The 24345-nt window shown below is 38.1% G+C and overlaps 1 protein-coding gene across 9 annotated transcripts in view; it reads left to right on the forward strand.

Moving 5' to 3' along the window:
• CD47 (CD47 molecule) overlaps nucleotides 1–24345 on the forward strand; it is a 70361-nt gene that overhangs the window by 30987 nt on the left and 15029 nt on the right. For 6 of the 9 annotated variants that reach the window (XM_086407975.1, XM_086407986.1, XM_086407943.1 and 3 more), the window contains exon 4: nucleotides 19682–19789. In XM_086407975.1, coding sequence (XP_086264101.1) covers nucleotides 19682–19789 — 108 coding nt within the window. Of the gene's footprint in view, nucleotides 1–11693; nucleotides 11758–19681; nucleotides 19790–24345 lie in introns of all 9 variants that reach the window. The other 3 variants (XM_086408009.1, XM_086408017.1, XM_086408026.1) reach the window with 1 other exon arrangement.

Raw genomic sequence — 24345 nt, forward strand, 5'->3', positions numbered from 1 at the left:
AAAGTATTTATGTATCCAACAAAGGAGCACCTAATGTATATAAAGCAACTATTAACAAATAATAGGAAAATTGACAGTAATACAGTAGTTGGTTACTTTGATACTCCACTTACATCAGTGAATAGATCATCTGCACAGAAAATTACTTGTCAGGCTTCATGTAACTTATATATACATACAGATGACTCTTGAGAGTCCCTTGGACTGCAAGGAGATCAACCAGTACATTCTAAAGGAGATCAGTCCTGGGTGTTCATTGGAAGGACTGATACTGAAGCTGAAACTCCAATACTTTGGCCACCTCATGCGAAGAGTTGATTCATTGGAAAAGACCCTGATGCTGGGAGGGATTGGGGGCAGGAGAAGAAGGGGATAACAGAATGAGATGGCTGGATAGCATCACTGACTTGATGGACATGAGTTTGAGTGAACTCTGGGAGTTGGTGGTGGACAGGGAGACCTGGCGTGCTGTGATTCATGGAGTTGCAAAGAGTCAGACATGACTGAGTGACTGAACTGAACTGAACAGACACACACACACACACACACACACACACACATATATGAGCACACACACACACACATATATATATGAGTATACACACATATATAGGATATCCCATTCAAAACCAACATAGTACACACTCTTTTCAAGTGCACAGGGAATATGCTCCAAGATAGATAATGTGCTGGGCCACAAAACAGTCTCAATAAATTTTATAAGATTTACAGACAAGCAAAAGCTGAGACAATTCAGCACCACCAAACCAACTCGTCAACAAATGCTAAAGGATCTTCTTTGGATAGGGAACACAGAAAAAGTTTATAAAAATGAACACAAAACAACAAAGTAAATGGCAAAGGATCATACTTACAAATACTTTAAATGTAAATGGGTTAAATGCCCCAATCAAAAGACAAAGACTGGCCGAATGGATATAAAAACAAGACCCCTGTATATGCTGTCTACAAGAGACCCACTTCAAATCTAGGGACACATACAGACAGAAAGTGAGGGGCACGAAAAAGATATTTTAGGCAAATGGAGACCAAAAGAAAGCAGGAGTAGCAAGACTCATATCAGAAAATAGACTTTGAAATAAAGACCGTAATAAGAGACAAAGGAGGACAGTATATAGTGATCAATGGCTCAATCCAAGAAGAAGATATAACAATTATATATGTGCCCAGCATAGGAGCAACTCAATACATAAGGCAAATGCTAATAAGTATGAGAGGGGAAATTAACAGCAACACAATAGTAGTGGGGGCCTTTAGTACCCCACTCACACCTATGGATAGATCAACCAAATAGAAAATTCGCAAGGAAATACAAGATTTAAATGATACAGAGGACCAGTTAAACCTAATTGATATCTGCATTTCACCCAAAAACAATGGATTTCAACCTTTTCTCAAGTGCACATGGAACAGATAGATCACATCCTGGGTCATATATCTAGCCTTGGTAAATTTTATAAAATTGAAATAATTTCAAGCATCTTTTCTGATCACAATGCAGTAAGATTAGATGTCAGCAACAGCAAAAAAAGGAAAAATACCATTAAAAACACAAACATATGGAGGCTAAACAACACACTTCTGAATAACCAACAGATCACCATGGACAAAATTGAAAAGGAAATCAAAAGAAACAAGTGAAAATGAAAACATGACAACCCAAAATCTATGGGATTCAGTAAAAGCAGTGCTTAGAGGGAGATTCGTAGCAATACAAGCCTATCTTAGAAACAAGAGAAACCTCAAATAAACAACCTAACTTTATACCTAAAGCAACATAGAAAAAGAGCAGTAGAACCCCAAAGTTAGTAGGACAGAAATCATAAAAAAAAAAAAAGAAATCATAAAAATCAGAGCAGAAATAAATGAAAAAGAAATGAAGGAGACTGTAGCAAAAATCAATGAAAACTAAAAGCTGGTTCTTTGAGAAGATAAAATAGACAAACCATTAGCTGGACTCATTAAGGGAAAAAGGGAGAACAATCAAATCAGCAAAATTAGAAATGAAAATGGAGAAATCACAACAGACAACACAGAAATACAAAAGGTCATAAAAAACTACTATGAGCAATTATATGCCAATAAAATGGACAACTTGGAAGAAACAAATTCTTTGAAAAGTATAGCCCTCCAAAACTTAACCAGGAAGAAATAGAAAATCTGAACAGACCCATCACAAGCACGGAAATTGAAACTGTATTTAAAAATCTTCCAACAAACAAAAAAGCCCAGGACCAGATGGCTTCACAAGTGAATTCTACCAAAAATTTAGAGAAGATCTAACACCTGTCCTACTCAAACTCTTCCAGAAAATTGCAGAGGAAGGTAAACTCCCAAACTCATTCTATGAGACCACCATCACTCTAATACCAAAACCAGACAAAGATGCCACACAAAAAAGAAAACTACAGGCCAATATCACTGATGAACATAGATGCAAAAATCCTCAACAAAATTCTAGCAAACTGAATCCAACAGTATATTAAAAAGATCATGCGTCATGACAAGTGGGCTTTATCCCAGGGATGCAAGGATTCTTCAGTATTCACAAGTCAGTCAATGTGATACACCATATTAACAAATTTAAAGATAAAAACCATATAATTATCTCAATAGATGTGGAGAAAACTTTTGACAAAATTCGTTTTTGTCAACACCCATTTATGATAAAAAAAAACTTCTCCACAAAGCAGGCATATAAGGAACATACCTCAACATAATAAAAGGCGTATGCAACACACCCACAGCAAACATCCTCAATGGTGAAAAATTGAAAGTATTTCCCCTAAAATCAGCAACCAGACAAGGGTGCCCACTCTTACCACTACTATTCAACATAGTTTTGGAAGTCCTAGCCACAGCAGTCAGAGAAGAAAAAGAAATAAAATGAATCCAGATTGGAAAAGAAGAAGTAAAACTCCCACTATTTGCAGATGACATGATCTTCTATATAGAAAACCCTAAAGATACCACCAGAAAATTACTAGAGCTAATCAATTAATATAGTAAAATTGCAGTATATAAAACTAGCACACTGAAATCCCTTGCATTCCTATACACTAACAGTGAAAAAACAGAAATTAAGGAAACAATCCCATTCACCATTGCAACAAAAAGAATAAAATACTTAGGAATAAATTTACCCTCACGCGAAGAGTTGACTCGATGGAAAAGACTCTGATGCTGGGAGGGATTGGGGGCAGGAGGAGAAGGGGATGACAGAGGATGAGATGGCTGGATGGCATCACTGACTCGATGGACGTGAGTCTGAGTGAACTCCGGGAGTTGGTGATGGACAGGGAGGTCTGGTGTGCTGCGATTCATGGGGTCACAAAGAGTCGGACACAACTGAGCGACTGAACTGAACAGAAACAAAAGACCTATATATGGAAAACTATAAAACACTGATGAAAGAAATCAAAGATGACACAAATAGATGGAGAAATATACCATGTTTGTGGATTGGAAGAATCAATATAGTGAAAATGAGTACACCAGTCAAAGCAATCTGTAGATTCAACACAATCCCTATCAAGCTACCCATGGTATTTTTCATGGAACTAGAACAAATAACTTCACAATTTGTATGGAAACACAAAAGACCTTGAATAGCCAGAGCAATCTTGAGAAAGAAGAATGAAACTGGAGGAATCAATCTGCCTGACTCCAGACGACACTTGATGACTACAGTCATCAAGATAGTATGGTACTGGCAAAAAGACAGATATACTGATAACTGGAACAAAATAGAAAGCCCAGAGATAAATCCACACATCTATGGACTCCTTATATTTGACAAAGGAGGCAAAAATATACAATGGAGAAAAGACAATCTCTTTAACAAGTGGTGCTGGGAAAACTGGTCAACCACCTGTAAAAGAATAAAACTAGAACACTTTCTAACACCATACACAAAAATAAACAAAATGGATTAAAGGTCTAAATGTAAGACTAGAAACTGTCAACCTCTTAGAGGAAAACATAGGTAGAACACTCTCTGACATAAATCACAGCAAGATCCTTTATGACCTACCTCCCAGAATAATGGAAATAAAAACAAAAATAAATGGGACCTAATTAAACTTAAAAGCTTTTGCACAATGAAGGAAACTATAAGCAAGGTGAAAAGGCAGGCTTCAGATTGGGAGAAACTAATAGCAAATGAAACAACTGACAAGGTATTAATCTCCAAAATATACAAGCAGCTCATGAAGCTCAATGCCAGAAAAATGAACAATCCAATCAAAAAGCGGGCCAAAGAACTAAACAGACATTTCTCCAAAGAAGACATACAGATGGTTAACAAACACATAAAAAGATGCTCAACATCACTTATTATCAGAAAACACAAATCAAAACCACAGTGAGGTACCCATCTCACGCCGGTCAGAATGGCTGCCATCAAAAAGTCTACAAACAATAAGTGCTGGAGACGGTGTAGAGAAAAGGGAACCCTCTAACACTGTTGTTGGGAATGCAAACTAGTACAGCCACTATGGAGAACAGTGTGGAGATTCCTTAAAAAAACTGGATACAGAACTGTCATACCACCCAGCAGTCCCAGTGCTGGGCATACACACTGAAGAAATCAAAATTGAAAGAGACACATGTATCCCAGTGTTCATTGTAGCACTGTTTACGGTAGCTAGGACATGGAAACAACCTCAGTGTCCATCAGCAGATGAATGGATAAGGAAGTTGTGGTACATATATACAATGGAATAATACTCAGCTATAAAAAAAGAACACATTTGAGTCAGTTCTAATGAGGTGGATGAAACTGGAGCTTGTTATACAGAGTGAAGTAAGTCGGAAAGAGAAACACCAATACTGTATATTAAACCATATGTATGGAATTTAGAGACATGGTAACAATAACCCTATATGCAAGATAGCAAAAGAGACACAGATGTAAAGAACAGACTTTTGGACTATGTGGGAGAAGTTGAGGGTGGGGTGATTTGAGAGAACAGCATTGAAACATGTATATTACCATACGTAAAATAGATGACCACTGCAAGTTCGATGTATGAAGCAGGGCACTCAAAGCTGATGCTCTGGGACAACTCAGAGGCATAGTGTGGGGAGGAAAGTGGCAGGGGATGTGGGGATTCATGTACATCCATGGCTGATTCATGTTGATATATGGCAAAAACCACCACAATATTGTAAAGTAATTAGCCCCTGTTAAAATAATTAATTAAAATAAAAGATTTAAATCATAATGAGCATTTTTTTCCTATTACAACAGTATGAAACTAGAAATCAGTTACAAGAAGAAAAATGAAAAAAATACAAATAAGTGGAGGCTAAACAGCTTGCTACTAAACAAATATTGGGTCACTTGAAGAAATCAGAGAGGAAATTTTAAAATACCTCGGGACAAATGAAAATGGAAACACAATGATCTAAAATCTTTGCATTGCAGCAAAAGCAGTTCTGAGAGGGAATTTTGTGGTGATACAGGCATATGTCAAGAAGTAAGAAAAATCTCAAACAATATAACCTTATATCTAAAGGAACTGGAAAAGAGGAATCAGCAAGGCTCAAAATTAGTAGAAAGAAGAAAATAGTAAAGATCAGAGCAAAAATAAATGAAAAAGAGACTTAAAAAACAATAAAAAAAGATAAGTGAAACTAAGAGCTAGTTTTTTTTAAAGATAAAATTTATGAACCTTTAAGCCAGACTCATTAAGAAAAAGAGAAAGGACCCAAATATAATAAGAAATGAAAGAGGAGAAGTTATAACTGATACCACAAGAATACAAAGGACCGTAAGAGATTACTAAGAACAATTATACACCAGCAAATTAAACAACTTAGAAGAGATACATAAATTCTTAAAAACATACAATCTTCTAAGACTGGATTAAGAAAAAAAAATAGAAAATCTGAGCAGTCCAATTACTAGAAATGTAATTGAATTGTATGCTAAGTCGTTTCAGTCATGTCCAACTCTTTGTGACCCCATGGACCATAGCTCACCAGGCTCCTCTGTCCATGGGGTTCTCCAGGCAGGAATACTGAAGTGGGTTGCCATGCCCTTTTCTAGGGGATCTTCCTGACCCAGGGATTGAACCTGGGTCTCTCACATTGCAGGCAGATTTTTTTTTTTTTTTTTTTACCATCTGAGCCACCAGGGAAAAAAAAAAACTCTGAACAGAAAAAAGTCTAGGAGCAGATAGCTTCACAGGTAACTCTACTAACATTTAAAGGAGAGTTATTAGGTATCCTTCTCAAAAAATTCCAAAAAATTGAAGAGAGAACACCCTCAAATTTGTTCTATGAAACTATATTTAATCCTGATACTAAAACCAGACAAACACACTAGAAGAAAAGAAAATTACAAGCCAATATCCCTGATGAATATAGATGCAAAAATCCTTAACAAAATGGTAGCAAAATAAGTTCAACAATACATTAAAAGGATCATGTACCATGATCACATGGAATTTACCCCAGAAATGAAAGGACAGTTTAGTATCCACAAATTAATTTAATATGATATACCACATTAGTAGGAGGAAAGATACAAATCATTGGATCATCTCAATTGATGCAGAAAGAGCAGTTGACAAAATCCAATATCCAGTTATGATAAACACTCAACAAAGTGGGTATATCCAACATAATAAAGGCTATGTACAACAAACCCACAGCTATTAATAACATCATATTCATTGAAGAACTGAAGACTTTTCCTTAAAGATCAGAAATAAGACAGGATGCTCACTCTCACAACTTTTATTCAACATTGTATTGGAATGACTGCCACAGCAGTCATACAGGAAAAGGAGATAAAAGGCATCCAAACTGAAGAGGAAAAAGTAAAACTGTCATATTTACAGATAACATGATACTGCATTTAGAAAACTGAAGAGGAAAAAGTAAAACTGTCATATTTACAGATAACATGATACGGCATTTAGAAAACCCTAAAGACAAAGACATTGGTGAAAGAAATTGAAAACAACACAGAACCCTGAATTTTCATTGGAAGGACTAATGCTGAAGCTGAAGCTCCAATACTTTGGCCACCTGATGCGAAGAGCTGACTCATTTGAAAAGACCCTGATGCTGGGAAAGATTGAGGGCAGGAGGAGAAGGGAGATAGAAGATGAGATGGTTGGATGGCATCACCAACTCGATGGACATGAGTTGAAGTAACTCTGGGAGATAGTGAAAGACAGGGAAGCCAGTCTGTGGGGTTGCAAAGAGTTGGACACAACTAAGCGACTGAGCAACAGCAACAAAATGGAAAGATATTCTGTGCTTATATATTGAAAGAATTAATATTTTTAAATGTCCATATTGCCCAGAGCAATCTTCAGATGTAATGAATCTATATCAAAGTATCAGTGACATTTTTTACAGAACTGGAACAAATAATCCTAAAATTTGCATGGAAACATAAAAGACTCTGAATATACAATCTTAAGAAAGAACAAATATACCATATGGTTTCAATATCCATGGAATCTAGGAAACAAAACAAATGAACAAACAAAACAAAATAGAAACAGACTCATAGATACAGTAGTCATCAGAAGGGGGGGGTCTGAGGGGAATGGGCAAAATGGGTGAAGGGCATTTAGGAGTATAGTCTTTCAGTTAGAAAATAAATAAGTCATGGGGGGTGTGATGTGCAGCATGAAAAATATAGTCTAACTTTGTGTGGTAACATGTTTACTAGATTTACAGTGATCAATTTGTAGTGTATATAAATGTTCATTCCCTATATTGTACACTGAAATGAATATAATGTGTCAACTATACTTCAGGATGTTGTTCTTTTAAGTATTAATTATTTCCCTCTCTTAATTTTTCCAGTTTGAACTTCCCAGGAAAATACATGTGCTTGGAAAAGCCCAATTTAAGCCATATTTTGTCATCCTTTCTATATAGTTCTGCAGCCTCTAAGAAAGTAGCCATAGAAAGTGATGTTATTGGATTATATTTTACTATGATAATCATGTGACTGAGCTTCTCAGGGAAAATCTTTCTGTATCAGATTTAGCATCAGCAATGTAGAATTGTCATTAGTAGTTAAAAAATGGTATTTTGCATTTTGGTTGATGTTTATATTCAGCTGTATTTCTGTACCAGTTTGGTAAAGGAAATTTGCTAAATTAGTAAAGTTCTGAGATGATAGTCTAAACTTTTAAACTTTAAGATTTCTTTCCCATCTCCTTATAACACAATGAAATAAGTTAGTCATTGAAGGCCACTAAAGAAAGGAAAGGGGAAAAGTATATTTAAATAAGGCAAGGAGTAACTAATGGGTGGTTTCATTTACTTATTTTATTCTGCAGCCTTTATAAAAAGAAAGCTAGTAAAATATTGTAGCAGATTAGCTATTATGGGATTCCCTGATGGCTCAGATGGTAAAGAGTCTGCTTGCAATGTGGGAGACCCAGGTTTGATCCCTGCGTCAGGAAGATCCCCTGGAGAAGGGAATGGCAACCCACTCCAGTATTCTTGCCTGCAAAATGCCATGGATGGAGGAGCCTGAAAGGCTACAGTCTGTGGGGTCACAAAGAGTTGGACACGACTGAGCAACTTCACTTTCCTTTTTTTTCAGTCATGTGTATCTAGAGTGATACATAAAAGTAGAAGTGAGATGACTGATTATATATTCTAAAGACTCTCTTCAATGTAGAGCACCCTGGAAATGCTTTGTGATTTCAAAGCTGTTCTCAGCTTTTGTCTAAAAGGCAAAAAAGACAAAGAAAGGGCTAAGAAAGACAACTGTCAAGACGTTGCACAACTTTTTCAAAACAATGTCTGAAATTCTTATGGCAATTTCTTAGAGTTTCAGTAAGCTTTTTATATTAAGAAAATAACTAGTATAGCATCAAGACCTTGTCCACTGACATTAGGGGAAGCCTTTAATCCTATCGGCAGACTCAGGTGTTAAGGCCTATGTCTTGTGATTTAGGTGGGAAGTAGCCTTTTTCTAAGATCATGAACTCACTTAACAGAAGTGTGACTTGTTGCATGTGGATTGATTGAACTGTGCTGATCATGGCATTATCATTAGTGAACTGAACCAGGAGTATGTTCACTATCAGCCATATTTTTACAAAAGTAAGTTTTACCATTGTTTTTCTGAATTAAAAAAGTAATACATACCACTTTAGGATACCTTATGCAACATAGGAAGTGTAAAGAAAAGACAAATATCATCTAGAGTCTCAGAACCTAGAAATAAACTATTGAGGTATTCTGGGGAATTTCCCACTTCTCTGTCTTTTTTTTCTTAAAAAAGGAAAACCCATAAATGGATTCATATAGCTTATATACTTGTGAATGCTGATTTTCCTCCTGTGTTTTCAGAAATCTTTTTATAGTTGCCTGTGCTCTACTTTTATGGCTGTACTGTAATTTACTTAACTCTCATCTTGATGGATATTAGGATGTTTCCAAATTTTCTTGATGTTACGAAAGTAAGTGTGCTAAAGATATGTAACACTTGAAATGGCAGAGAAGGTATTTTAAGGCTCATGATATTAATACATATTGCCAACATGTTTTCTAGCACCATTTTATCAATTATTACTGCAGGTGAGAACACCCATCTTCCACCTCACAAACTTGACATCATTGTAATTCTAAAATCTTTGGTAATTCAATGATTGAAAAAAACATCATCTTAATTTTCATTTTTGTGTTAGTGAGGGTAATTCTTTTTTATACTTATTCTGTTGGTCATATTTTTTTTTTTTTTGACCATGCCTTGTGGGATCTTAGTTACCTAACCAGGGAACCGAACCCCTGCCCCCGGCAGTCAAAGCACAGAGTCTTAACCACTGGACTACCAGGGAATTCCCTTTTGTTGGTCATATTTTAACAAATGTGATCATAAACCTAAAAAAAAAAATTGTGGCAATGTTTATTTAGACTCATCTTAGAACAGGTAAATGTGTGTGTGTGTAGTGTTAGTTGCTTGGTCATGTCCAGCTCTTTGCGACCCCAGGGGAATCTTCCCAACTCAGGGATCAAACCCAGGTCTCCTGTATTGCAGGAGAATGCTTTACTGTCTGACCCACCATGGAAGCCCATTTGTGTGCGTGCGTGCTTGTGTGTGTGTGTGTGTTTAGGAGGAACCAATATACTTGATTCACCCAGCCTGCACTCACATTTAAAGTGTTTGTGATAATAGCACCTAAGCTTTGTGTGACAGCACTATGCAAAGTACTCTACATCTGAAATCACATCTGCTTCTTTCGGGAACTCTGTAGGGATAGACACTGGGGTTCTCATTCTCATTTTGTAGATGAGAAATAGAGGCACAGACAGACTAGGCAATTTTCCTACAGTCACCCAGCCATTTCTTGATGGTACTGGGATTTGATAGAGTGCTGTTTACCACTACATTATACTGCTTCCTTGTCTTGAAATTATTTTAAGAGTGTGCTTTTTTTTTCCCACAAAGGGTGAACCTGTATCTGGGAATACACACTGAGTAAGTGAAGCCATTATTGATAGAATAGAATGTGGACCCACTTTTTAAAATAAATGTCTTTTGACAGGGTACATACTGATTCTTAGGCACTGGGCTGTGTGCTCGAGATGTGGAAATGAAATGTTCATTGCCCCTGGCTTTATAGCATTCCCGTTTCTGTTGTGATATGTAAGTGTACATGTTCTGTGCCTTCTGTCACATCTTCATGATAGACATGAATCTAAAATCCACTTTTCTCTCGGTTCTCTTTGTGGGAGACATTCTGTTTCTGGCCTGGGGATTCCACCCAAGGAAAACCCCTTTGTTTTGCACTCGCTGCTTGGTTATGCATTTTTTAGAGTGCAGAATCTTACAGCCTCTACAGTATTAATGGTAACTCAGACCCATGTCTCTCCCTTTCTAGATTTTCAGTTCCTTTTAACTTTTCCTGATTATCATTTATAGTCTTTCATTTATATCATTTATACACAGGGAATTTCTCTCTGATTTATTTGGCTCTGTGTGTCATTCTTTTGGTCACCCAAAATAAAACCTAGACTTTTCATCAGCTAAACATCCAGTAAAGACATCAGATTACACTTTCACTTTGAGGAGAAAGTTTCTTTATACCAGAACTGTATTTTGAACTCTGTCTCAGGATGCCATTGATCTTACTGAGAAAAAAGCTTTAAAACCTCTAAACTCTGGAAGCCAAGCCAAGGACTCCCAAATATGGTGAGCCCTAGCCCATGTTTCGACCACAAAGGTCCCTCACAGGGAAATACCTTTGCCTTTAGCTTTAACTTACAAACGTCTGAACAGAATCTTATGGTAAACCAACTGCTCAGAGAATCCTAGAATCAAACACCGAGCCTTCTGCTAACCGAGTTACTTTGGCTAACAAATTATGGATTTGCTGGCCGAAGTAATGAATCTCTAATAGGATTTTGTTTCAGGTATTTTGTTTTTGTTCTGAAAACTGTACCAACTCAGTTTCCCACCGCACTGGCAATTATGTTCCTGACTGATTTTCAGGATTGTTCTTCCTTACTCGTTGTCAATATGAAAGGTATTTTCCATCATTTAGCTGTGTAATGAATGATTTCAAGTGCTTCTCACCAGGATATCCAGTTTTTATAGGATTAATGTTTAACTCCATGTTGAGAACTGGATAACATGTTGAAATTCTTTGTGATATGATTGCTTGTTCTTATTTTTTCTTTTTTAGAACTTTTGTTATATTCAGTGAATCCCTGCTTTACACAGAACTGCAGGACTATAAACATGACCATGTAAGCTGAAACTCTGCAAAGCAATCTAATAATAAATGCCAAAACTACTGTTGTTCCATGACCTTTAAATTTTTGTCAAAACATTAAAACCTCTTATTGTCAATAATAAATGTATTAGGAAGTGAAAAAAGAGTAAATTTAATATTTAGTACATGATAAAACATTGAGAATTGGTGAATTTTATCAAGAGCAGGTTGAAAATGCTTGCCTTTTCTTGTTATATAACTTTGAATACAGAGCATGCATCTTGTCTACACCTTGGTGAATTGTCATACTCCTTTCTAAGCTCTAATCAGCTCCCAGCACTTTCATGTCTTGAACTATCCTTTATGCATATATTGTCATGAACCGTCTCCAAGAGTTGCTTTCATATAAAGTTTTTTTTGCCAGTCACTTCTGGGACATCTTCGTTTTTGTCACAGCCACCTCATTGTCCTCATGTATGCCAATAAGTTCACTTTTACTGAGTTCTTCTAACTGTGTATCTAGAGATTCTTGAATGGCAATAGTATTTACATTCCACAGTTAGCTATTCTATAATGCCAGTTACTGTCTATTGGAATTTCGCTTCCAGCATTATCACATCTCGTTTCTTTGCTCCTTCATCTTTATTGCCCGGTTTCCTTTTTTGATTATCCATTGTAAAATGTCACCATGGTTTATGACTGGGAGACAGGAGGTAGCACAACATATGTTTTGCTGTCTGTGTGTGAATTGAATAACAGATGTGCAGTGAGCAGTCACCAACAGTCTTTGAAAAGGATGACATGAGTGGTCACTGATGGTGATGCACATCTCTTATTTATATAGTGACTTGTGGATTGAAGAGATAACAGTGAAGTTTACACTTTATGCAATTACTCAGTTATTATATTGGGGTGGTAGAAATTTAAACTGTGTTTTGGGAGGACTTGTGTTATTTAACTAAATGATGGTAACTGAAATTGATGCATATCAGAACCAGAGAAAGAGAGGGACAGCTGTAATTTCAAATTTGTTCATTGTAGGCATCTTTCATTTTGTTTTCTAACTTTCTAGTCCTTGCTCAATATTATTCCACAATGATTTTGGTTACTGCTCAGAGGTTTTTGACTGGAGGCCTCTACTGAAATCAGTTAGAAAATTCAAAGGAAAAATTTCTCCATCACAACACCCTTGAGATCCTGCTAAGTTCTTGAGTCCAATCTTGAGTACTAGCTTGATTTTGAAAGTGATTAGACCATGAAACCACATTTAAAAGAAGTAACGGAACAGAATTTCTTTGTAGATTAGAAAAATCATTCTGAAGAAATAAAGACATATATGGGCTTCCCAGGCAGCACTACAGGTAAAGAATCCACCTGCCAGTGCAGGAGACACAAGAGACTTGGGTTCGATCCTCGGGTTGGGAAGATCCCCTGGAGAATGAAATGGCAACCTGCTCCAGTATTCTTGCCTGGGAAATTCTGTGGACAGAGGAACCTGGCAGGTTATAGTCCGTGGGACTGCAAAGAGTAGACATGACTGAGCAACTAAGCACACATGCACACACACAAAGACATACTAACTGTCTAGGAAACTTCCATCCAGGAAGGCAAAACATCATCATAGTAAATGTTATTACTAAGATTCTGTTACATAATCTTGAACTCCCATTGCTTTTCCTTGGTCCTGTCCACATAATTATCCAATTCTGCTTATTAAAACATGTTTTTATATACTGGTTTTATTGTGGAAGGAACTGAACAAACCTACAACTTAGCAATATACTCTTTTGTAGAAATATAGTTGCTGTTACTTTGACTCTTTCCAAATTCAAACGTGCCACCTTCCTACATCTATTCTGAAGGGGTGGCATGGTCCATAAGACCAGGAATGTTTGGAACTAAAGAAAAGAAGTTAGTATGTTAGGTGTTGCCTTCTTTTATCTTTTATAGTCAAAGTACTTCAAAGCCCAGACTTCATGAAACTTGAACTCTTTTATTTCTCTGTCCTGTAGACTAGGAATGTGATTTCTCATCCGTCTTCATTTTGACAAAATTGTTTCATCAAAGAAAGTTGGATAGTGCATGGTGTTCATTATAAAATTATTTTACTCGCCTTCTGGCAAGTAATCAGTTTGTTATTGGCATTCTTATTCATTTTTATCTAGTACCAGTTTCACAAAGCCTTCTTTTTTTAATGTGTGTTAAATATTTTTAAAATAGTAATTTTAATATAATTAAATACAAATTTTGAAGTTGTAATCTTTTTTAAAACTTACCAGATGTGCTTTATCCTTCATCAGGTAGAGTACCAATGTGCAGCTCAGTTCAGTTCAGTTCAGTCGCTCAGTCGTGTCCAACTCTTTGTGACCCCATGAATCGCAGCACGCCAGGCCTCCGTGTCCATCACCAACTCCCGGAGTTCACTCAGACTCACGTCCATCGAGTCAGTGATGCCATCCAGCCATCTCATCCTCTGTCGGCCCCTTCTCCTCCTGCCCCCAATCCCTCCCAGCATCAGAGTCTTTTCCATCGAGTCAACTCTTCGCATGAGGTGACCAAAGTACTGGAGTTTCAGCTTTAGCATCATTCCTTCCAAAGAAATCCCAGGGCTGATCTCCTTCAGAATGGACTGGTTGGATCTCCTTGCAGTCCAAGGGACTCTCAAGAGTCTTCTCCAACACCACAGTTCAAAAGCATCAATTCTTTGGCACTCAGCTTTCTTCACAGTCCAACTCTCACATCCATACATGACCACAGGAAAAACCATAGCCTTGACTAGACGGACCTTTATTGGCAAAGTAACGTCTCTGCTTTTCAATATGCTATCTAGATTGGTCATAACTTTTATTCCAAGGAGTAAGCGTCTTTTAATTTCATGACTGCAGTCACCATCTGCAGTGATTTTGGAGCCCAAAAATATAAAGTCTGACACTGTTTCCCCTGTTTCCCCATCTATTTCCCATGAAGTGATGGGACCAGATGCCATGATCTTCGTTTTCTGAATGTTGAGCTTTAAGCCAACTTTTTCACTCTCCTCTTTCACTTTCATCAAGAGGCTTTTTAGTTCCTCTTCACGTTCTGCCATAAGGGTGATGTCATCTGCATATCTGAGGTTATTGATATTTCTCCCGACAATCTTGATTCCAGCTTGTGCTTCTTCCAGCCCAGCATTTCTCATGATGTACTCTTCATATAAGTTAAACAAGCAGAGTGACAATATACAGCCTTGACATACTCCTTTTCCTATTTGGAACCAGTCTGTTGTTCCATGTCCAGTTCTAACTGTTGCTTCCTGACCTGCATACAGATTTCTCAAGAGGCAGGTCAGGTGGTCTGGTATTCCCATCTCTTTCAGAATTTTCCACAGTTCATTGTGATCCACACCAAAAACATCCTAAAATTACTTTCTGAGAGTTATCAGAAGATAGCACTGTAATAATAAAATCAAGCATATGTCTTCTCTTCATGATTTATTCTTTATTTGATGTGTCTTTTACCTCACTGGTTAACCTTCCTATCTCACTACTAAACTCACTAATCACTTAGGGATCATTTAATTGTCATGCAGTTAGAACAGGCATTGAATTCATGAATTTTGGGGTTTTGTTAGCTGGACTTCAGCCTGTGGTGGATCTATATGGGCTTATTGAATCCCATCTTTGGGATGTCATGAAAACTAAAATGATAGTTTTATTTGATCTCCAGGTTGAACCTGGTAATTTCACAAGACTTCTTCAATGACAGCCTGCATTGTTGTATATGTCCTTTACATCAGTGACGAAGACACAAAAAAGCCTTAATGGAGTATCTATCAATAGTATTAGCTACGTTTCTTCAGGTGGCTAGAGGGACATGTCATGTCTCTGTTCACATGAATTTGAAAGCTTAAATACGTAACAAGCCTTGCTTAGGCTAGACCCACATCTTTTACTTAACTGGAGGAGAATATCTGGGAGTAACACTTCCTATCACTCATTCCCCACCACCAACACACACACACACACACACATTCATTCATACATTAGAATATAAGGAGCATTGAGGCAGAATTATTGGTTCACTGCCAGCACTTAGAATAGTGATTGTCACTTAGTAGGTGTGTGATCAATTATTATTATTGAATAAAGTAACTTCTACTTGTGCCTCAATTTGGTTGATGTGACTTGGGCTAATAAATGGGCCCAGTACATGGTAGGCACACAGTAAAGATAGAACAAATGAATGAACTACCCATCTCATCTCTGAGAAGTAGCTGGCTAGATTTAATTATTTTATAGAATGTATAAAAGGGAAACTTGGAATTCCTAATTTGTTGAAAAAAACTTGACATTGTCTCCCTGTATATTTGGTATTCCTGTGTCAGGCAGCACTAAGTTTATAGGTTTTTCTTAAAAACATAAGTTTTGACCACACCAAATGTTGGTCAGTGTGTGGAGCAAAAAGAACTTTCATTCACTGCTGGTGGGAATGCAAAATGGTACAGGTACTTTGGAATACAGTTTGGTGGTTTCATATAAAGCTAAATATACTCTTATCATATTTTCCAGTAATAGTTGTTGTTTAGTTTCTAAGTTGTGTCCGACTCTTATGCAACCCCATGGACTGTAGCCCACCAGGCTCCTCTGTCCATGAGATTTCCCAAGCAGGAATACTGGAAGTGGGTTGCATTTCCTTCTTCCCAACTCAGGGACCAAACCGTCATTTCCTGCATTGCAGGTGAATTCTTTACCACTGAGCCACCAGGGAAGCCCTACTCCTTGGTATTTACCCAGATGGAGTTGAAAACTGAAGTCCACACAGAAAACTACACATGGATGTTTATAGCAGCTTTGTTCATCATTGCAAAAATTTGGAAGCAACCAAGATATTCTTCAGTAGGAGAATGGATAAACTGTGGTACATCCAGACCATGGAATATTATTCAGCACTAAAAACAAATGAGTTGTCAATTGTTAAACGATATGCTGCTGCTGCAGGAACCTTAAATATATATTCCTAAGTGAAAGAAGTCAATCTGAGAAGGCTACATGCTATGTGATTCCAACTGTAAAACAACAGACCCTAACAACAAGATACTCTGCAGACTTGCTATGGGACCTGCTAAAACATGGCCATTGTGAGCAAAGAAAATGAGTCAAAAGAAACCCTTTTTAAGGTTCACTAAAGAAAACATGGACATAATCTTTCATTGCCTGTGATTACTAAAGTAGACTCCACTAATATATTTATTGGAAATTGCTGCTTAAATTTGAGGAATAATTTAGGTAGCCTTGAAAATTAGTAGTTGAACCAATCAGCAGAAATGAAAGCTACATCCAAAAGTTTTTAAAAAGACCATTCTATGGTAAAACACTGTCAGTAATAGCATTTTGTGGCATTTTATTTTTGTTTCTGCTGTTGACATTATTTTTCTCCTGTAGCTCTGCTAAGCATAAAGAGACTGAATTTTATATGAGGTTCAAAGTCTTATTTTTCTTAAGAATGGTATAAATCAGCCATTTTGCATGTACTTATACTAGACTCTTGGAGAAGGCAATGGCACCCCATTCCAATACTCTTGCCTGGAAAATCCCATGGACAGAGGAGCCTGGTAGGCTGCAGTCCATGGGGTCGCGAAGAGTCGTACATGACTGAGAGACTTTACTTTCACTTTTCACTTTCATGTATTGGAGAAGGAAATGGCAACCCATTGCAGTGTTCTTGCCTGGAGAATCCCAGGGACGGGGGAGCCTGGTGGGCTGCCGTCTATGGGGTCGCACAGAGTCAGACACGACTGAAGGGGCTTAGCAGCAGCATACTAGACTCTGGGCTTCCTTTGTGGCTCAGCTGGTAAAGAATCCACCTGCAATGTCGGAGACCTGGGTTCAATCCCTGGGTTGGGGAGATCCTCTAGAGAAGGGAAAGGCTACCCACTCCAGTATTCTGGCCTGGAGGATACAATCCATGGAATCTCAAAGAGTCAGACATGACTGAGCAACTTTCACACGCTGGACTCAGGTGAAGTCTTGCTGCTTGATCTTTGTAGCTCTTTTATGTGCTGAGTTAAACCTAGGGGTGTATCTTATGAATATTTGTTTGATTGTGAGGTAATTTGAAACAGCTTCTATTTTAGAAGCCTTTTGCAGAAATTTCAAACTCTTTTTAGTTAATAGTATACATGGGATTGGGGCTTCCCAGGTGGCACAGCGGTAAAGAATCTGCCTGCCGATATAGGAGACATGGATTTGACCCCTGGGTTGGGGAGATCCCCTGGAGGAGGGCATGGCAACCCACTCCAATATTCTTGCCTGGGAAATCCCGTGGACAGAGGAGCCTGGCAGGCTACAGACTGTGGGGTCGCAGAGAATTAGACACAACTGAGCGGCTGAGCACACATACATGGGATTAAAATGAAAACCTTGCCGTATGTCCAAATTGTAAAGCATTTATCCTCCAATTAAAAGTAAATTTTGAAAAAAAAAATTAAAAAGAGAAGGTTTCTTTTTCTGTCTTTATCTGTGCCTTTTGTAACATATGCACTGAATTTTTATCATCATAGCCAGTGTTTGAGACTAGAAAGTAGGCGTATAGGAAAAAATCTGTGCCCTATAAGAAGGCAGGGACATGACTGAGTCATAGTCACATAAGTTCCAAGTCTGGATAGATCAAATGAAGGCTTGGCAAGCTTATTGTTTCTTCCTTTTTTCTGATTAATGTGAATTTCACTTTTCAGCTTCAGGATTAATTACGATTAGCCCTCCATCCCCCTAAAGAGGACAAAGTTGAGGTTACAAAGTATGAGTAGAGATTTTAAAAGGTAATTATACCTTTTAAATGCTTAGCCATAGGTTATAATCTAACTCTAGGTTATAATACCTTAAACATGGACTTATCATGTTCATTTAGGAGTTTATTAGTTGTTCTTACTGTAATTTATCTGTTTGTCATTTTACTAGATGAAAATTAAATGCTAAATATAAAATTATTGAAAAAATTCTCCTCAAGACAACTGCCCATTGGTAAATAACATGGAGAGAATCATGTACGGATGGAACAGCTGAATTTCAATCACACACTCTTTCTCTCGGCTACTCAGTGTGCTTTTAGGTTACTCTTAGCAACTTTCTCGGTGAAGCACTAATTTTAATCTTAACCAAAACAAAACTGGAAGGGTAAATACATGATTAAAAAAATAACATTTTTAGGTTTATGCATTATATCACTCTTTTACGGAAGCTGGATTCTTGACAACAGAGCCAGCATCAAAAGTGTAACATATATATTAAAACCTGTGGAGTATTTGTAGTTTATTTGTATGAAAGTATTTTAATTGAACAATGTAAGCACTTCCCCCCACCTCAGGATTTCAAGAGGGTGGGATTTGTCCAATGTATACTTTTTCAAAACAAAATATCTGGATTTCCAGACGTTCTACTAATTTTATAGAAGGTATTACAAATTTCTCTTTTTCTCAATATAACTGATTAGTCAGTTATTTCTCCTCAGTAGTGTGTCTATCAGTCATAAATAGACACAGCAGTTCTGTTCCTCAGGGAACAATGTCTGGAGATATTTTTAACTGACACCGTTTGGGGGTTACTACTGGTATGAGATGTGCAGAGGTCAGGGATGGTACTAAACATTCTGTTGTGTGTGGAGCAGTGCCTAACAGCAGCAACTTACCTGACCTAAAGTATTAATAATGCTATGATTAAGAAAGCCTGATACATATAACTTCATTTTAGGGGAATAAAGTATCACCTATAAAGTCAGCATCCATATTCATATTGCCGGGATACCATTTAGCCATTGACTCATTATGAAAGGGATTTGAGGTGGCTTGACATGATGTGGAGTTTTGTTTCTCAAAGGTTATTCAATTATAGTAAGTTACCAGTTTAATCTTTGTACCTTGTAAGTTACATAAATGGCTTTATTTCTTGTGATTGAGTTCATGTAATTCTTTGTGTTTTTTTAAGCGCTTAAATATAAATCCAATTATACGAAGGAGAAAGCCATTTTCCTATTAGTTGCTGGACTACTGCTCACTGTCCTTGTCATTGTTGGAGCCTTTCTTTTCATCCCAGGTAAGATATACAGTTATTATGAGGGAAAGGAGGATTGATAAGGTTGAGGACATTTCTGGAGAGGTGCATGTTAGTTTCCTAGGGCTGTTGTTAACAAATTACCACAAACTGGGTATCTTAAGACAATAGAAATTCTCTCACCGTTCTGGAGGTCATAAATCTGAAATAAAGATGTTATCAGGGGCTTACACCCTCCTGACCCATTCAGGAGGGGAGAATCCATTCCATGCTCTCCTAGCTTCTGGTGTTTGCTGGCCATCTGTGCATCTCCTTGGCTTGTGGTAACGTAGCTCCCAGCTTCCTCCATGGTCACGTGGTCTCCTCCCCTCTGTGTCTCCACTTAATTTCCTGCTGCTTCTCTGCTACAAAGCTACCTGTCACTGGATTCAGGACCCACCTGGGAAATCCAGGGGACATTCCTTCTTTCAGATCCTTAACTTCTTCATGTATTTTACTATATACGTTAATATTTACAGATTTTGGAGTATCTGGGAGGTGGACATATCTTTAGGACAGCCATTAGGCCACTACAGAGGCATACTTTATTAGCCAAGACTTGGTAGCGGGAATGAACTTGGGAACCCAGATGGGTCTGAAATTGCAGTTGCCCATGAAGGATGGCAGTATGAGTTGGGGGGAAGGGTCTGCATCCCATGAAAAGAGCAGCAGAGACAGGCTGGGACTCACAAGTGCAAACTGGAAGAAGCCTTGTTTTTTGAGCAGAATACAGTATAAGCATAATGTTTAGGAATATCAACATGGTAGCTCTTTTTGCCATTGGAGTTAGTAAAGACGGGAAGTTCAGCTCAGTTCAGTTCAGTCACTCACTCGGGTCCAACTCTGTGACACCATGGACTGCAGCACGCCAGGCTTCCCTGTCTATCACCAACTCCTGGAACTTACTCAACTCATGTCCATTAAGCCAGTGATGCCATCCAACCATCTCATCCTCTGTTGTACCCTTCTCCTCTCACCTTCAATCTTTCCCAGCATCATGGTCTTTTCCAGTGAGTCAGTTCTTTGCATCAGGTGGCCAAAGTATTGGAATTTCAGCTTCAATATCAGTCCTTCCAATGAACACCCAGGACTGATCTCCTTTAGGATGGACTGGTTGTATCTCTTTGCAGTCCAAGGGAATCTCAAGAGTCTTCTCCAACACCACAGTTCAAAAGCATCAATTCTTCGGCATTCAGCTTTCTTTATAGTCCAACTCTCACATCCATACGTGACTACTGGAAAAACCATAGCTTTGACTAGATAGACCTTTGTTGGTGAAGTAATATCTCTGCTTTTTAATATGCTGTCTAGATTGGTCATAACTTTTCTTCCAAGGAGCAAGCATCATTTAACTTCACAGCTACAGTCACCATCTGCAATGATTTTGGAACCCCCAAAAAATAAAATCTGTCACTGTTTCCATTGTTTCTCCATCTATTTGCCATGAAGTGATGGGGCCAGATGCCATGATCTTAGTTTTCTGAATGTTGAATTTTAAGTCAGCTTTTTCACTCTCCTCTTTCACTTTCTTCAAGAGGTTCTTCAGTTCCTCTTCTCTTTCTTCCATAAGGATGGTGTCATCTGCATATCTAAGGTTATTGATATTTCTCCCGGCAATCTTGATTCCAGCTTGTGCTCCAAGACAAACCATTCAGTATCACAGTAATCCAAGTCTATGCCCTGACCAGAAATGCTGAAGAAACTGAAGTTGAACACTACTATAAAGACCTACAAAACCTTTTAAAACTAACACCCCCAAAAAGATGTCTTTTTCATTATAGGGGACTGGAATGCAAAAGTAGGAAGTTAAGAAACACCTGGAGTAACAGGCAAATTGGGCCTTGGAGTACAGAATGAAGCAGGGCAAAGGCTAATAGAATTTTACCAAGACAACGCACTGGTCATAGCAGACACCTTCTTGCAACAACACAAGAGCAGACTCTACACAGGGACATCACCAGATGGCCAATGCCAAAATCAGATTGATTATATTCTTTGCAGCCAAAGATGGAGAAGCTCTATAGTCAGCAAAAACAAGACCGGGAGCTGACTGTGGCTCAGATCATGAACTCCTCACTGCCAAATTCAGACTTAAATTGAAGAAAGTAGGGAACACCACTAGACTATTCAGGTATGACCTAAATCAAATCCCTTACGATTATACTTTAGAAGTAAGAAATAGATTTAAGGGACTAAATCTGATAGACAGAGTGCCTGAAGAACTATGGACGGAAGTTCATGACATTGTACAGGAGACAGAGATCAAGACCATTTCCAACAAAAAGAAATCAGAAAAATGGCTCTCTGAGGCAGCCTTACAAATAGCTGTGAAAAGAAGAGAAGCGAAAAGCAAAAGAGAAGAGGAAAGATATACCCATTTGAATGCAGAGTTCCAAAGAATAGCAAAGAGAGATAAGAAAGCCTTCTTCAATGATCAGTGCAAAGAAATAGAGGAAAACAATAGAATAGGAAAGACTAGAGAGCTCTTCAAGAAAATTAGAGATATCAAGGGAACATTTTCATGCAAAGATGGGCTCAATAAAGGACAGAAATGGTATGGATGGACCCAACAGAAGCAGAAAATATTAAGAAGAGGTGGCAAGAATACACAGAACTGTACAAAAAAGATCTTCACGACCCAGATGGTGTGATCACTGACCTAGAGCCAGACATTCTGTAATGTGAAGTCAAGTGGGCCTTAGGAAGCATCACTGTGAACAAAGCTAGTGGAGGTAATGGAATTCTTGTTGGGCTATTTCAAATCCTAAAAGATGATGCTGTGAAAGTGCTGCACTCAATATGCCAGCATTTTTGGAAAACCCAGCAGAGACCATAGGACTGGAAAAGGTCAGTTTTCATTCCAGTCCCAAAGAAAGGCACTGCCAAAGAATGCTCAAACTACCGCACAGTTGTACTCATCTCACATGCTAGTAAAGTAATGCTCTAAATTCTCCAAGCCAGGCTTCAACAATATGTGAACCATGAACTTCCAGATGTTTAAGCTGGTTTTAGAAAAGGCAGAGGAACCAGAAATCAAATTGCCAACATCTGCTGGATCATCACAAAAGCAAGAGAGTTCCAGAAAAACATCTATTTCTGCTTTATTGACTATGCCAAAGCCTTTGACTGTGTGGATCACCACAAACTGTGGAAAGTTCTGAATGAGATGGGAATACCAGATCACCTGACCTGTCTCTTGAGAAATCTGTATGCAGGTCAGGAAGCACCAGTTAGAACTGGACATGGAACAACAGACTGGTTCCAAATAGGAAAAGGAGTATGTCTAGCCTGTATATTGTCACCCTGCTTATTTAACTTCTATGCAGAGTACATCATGCAAAATGCTGGGCTAGAAGAAGCACAAGCTGGAATGAAGATTGCCGGGAGAAATATCAATAACCTCAGATAAGCAGATGACACCACCCTTATGGAAGAAAGCGAAGAAGAACTAAAAAACCTCTTGATGAAAGTGAAAGAGGAGAGTGAAAAAGTTGGCTTAAAGCTCAACATTCAGAAAACTAAGATCATGGCATCCTTTCCCATTACTTCATGGCAAATAGATGGGAAACAGTGGAAATAGTGGCTGACTTTATTTTTGGGGGCTCCAAGATTACTGCAGATGGTGATCATGAAATTAAAAGACCCTTATTCCTCTGAAGGAAAGTTATGACCAACCTAGATAGCATATTAAAAAGCAGAGACATTACTTCACCAACAAAGGTCCGTCTCATCAAGATCATGGTTTTTCCAGTAGTCATGTATGGATGTGAGAGTTGGACTATAAAGAAAGCTGAGTGTCAAAGAATTGATGCTTTTGAACTGTGGTGTTGGAGAAGACTCTTGAGAGTCCCTTGGACTGCAAGGAGATCCAGCCAGTCCATCCTAAAAGAGATCAGTCCTGAGTGTTCATTGGAAGGACTGATGTTGAAGCTGAAACTCCAATACTTTGGCCACCTGATGTGAAGAACTGACTCATTGGAAAGGACCCTGATGCTGGGAAAGGTTGAAGGCGAAAGGAGAAGGGTACAACAGTGGATGAGATGGTTGGATGGCATCACTGGCTCAATGGATATGAGTTTTGGTAAATTCCAGGGGTTGGTGATGGACAGGGAGGCCTGGCGTGCTGCAGTCCATGGGATCACGAAGAGTCTGACATAACTGAGTGACTGAACTGAACTGTGCATATAAGTTAAATAATCAGGGTGACAAGATTTAGCCTTGACATAATCTTTTCCCAATTTGGAACCAGGCTGTTGTTCATGTCCAGTTAAATGTAGCTTCTTGATCTACCTACAGATTTCTCTGGAGGCAGGTCAGATGGTCTGGTATTCCCATTTCTTTAAGAATTTTCCACAGTTTATTGTGATCCACACAAAGACTTAGGTGTAATCACTAAAGCAGCAGTATATGTTTTTCTGCAACTCTTTTGCTTTTTTGATGATCCAACAGATGTTGGTAATTTGTTCTCTGGTTCCTCTGGCTTTTCTAAATCCAGCTTAAACCTCTGAAAGTTTGTGGTTCACGTACTGTTGAAGCCTGACTTGTAGAATTTTGAGCAC

This window comes from Bos grunniens, chromosome 1 (assembly GCF_055505025.1).
Source record: "Bos grunniens cultivar Pamir isolate PY7600 chromosome 1, Bosgru_T2T1.0, whole genome shotgun sequence".
Taxonomy (NCBI): Eukaryota; Metazoa; Chordata; class Mammalia; order Artiodactyla; family Bovidae; genus Bos; species Bos grunniens.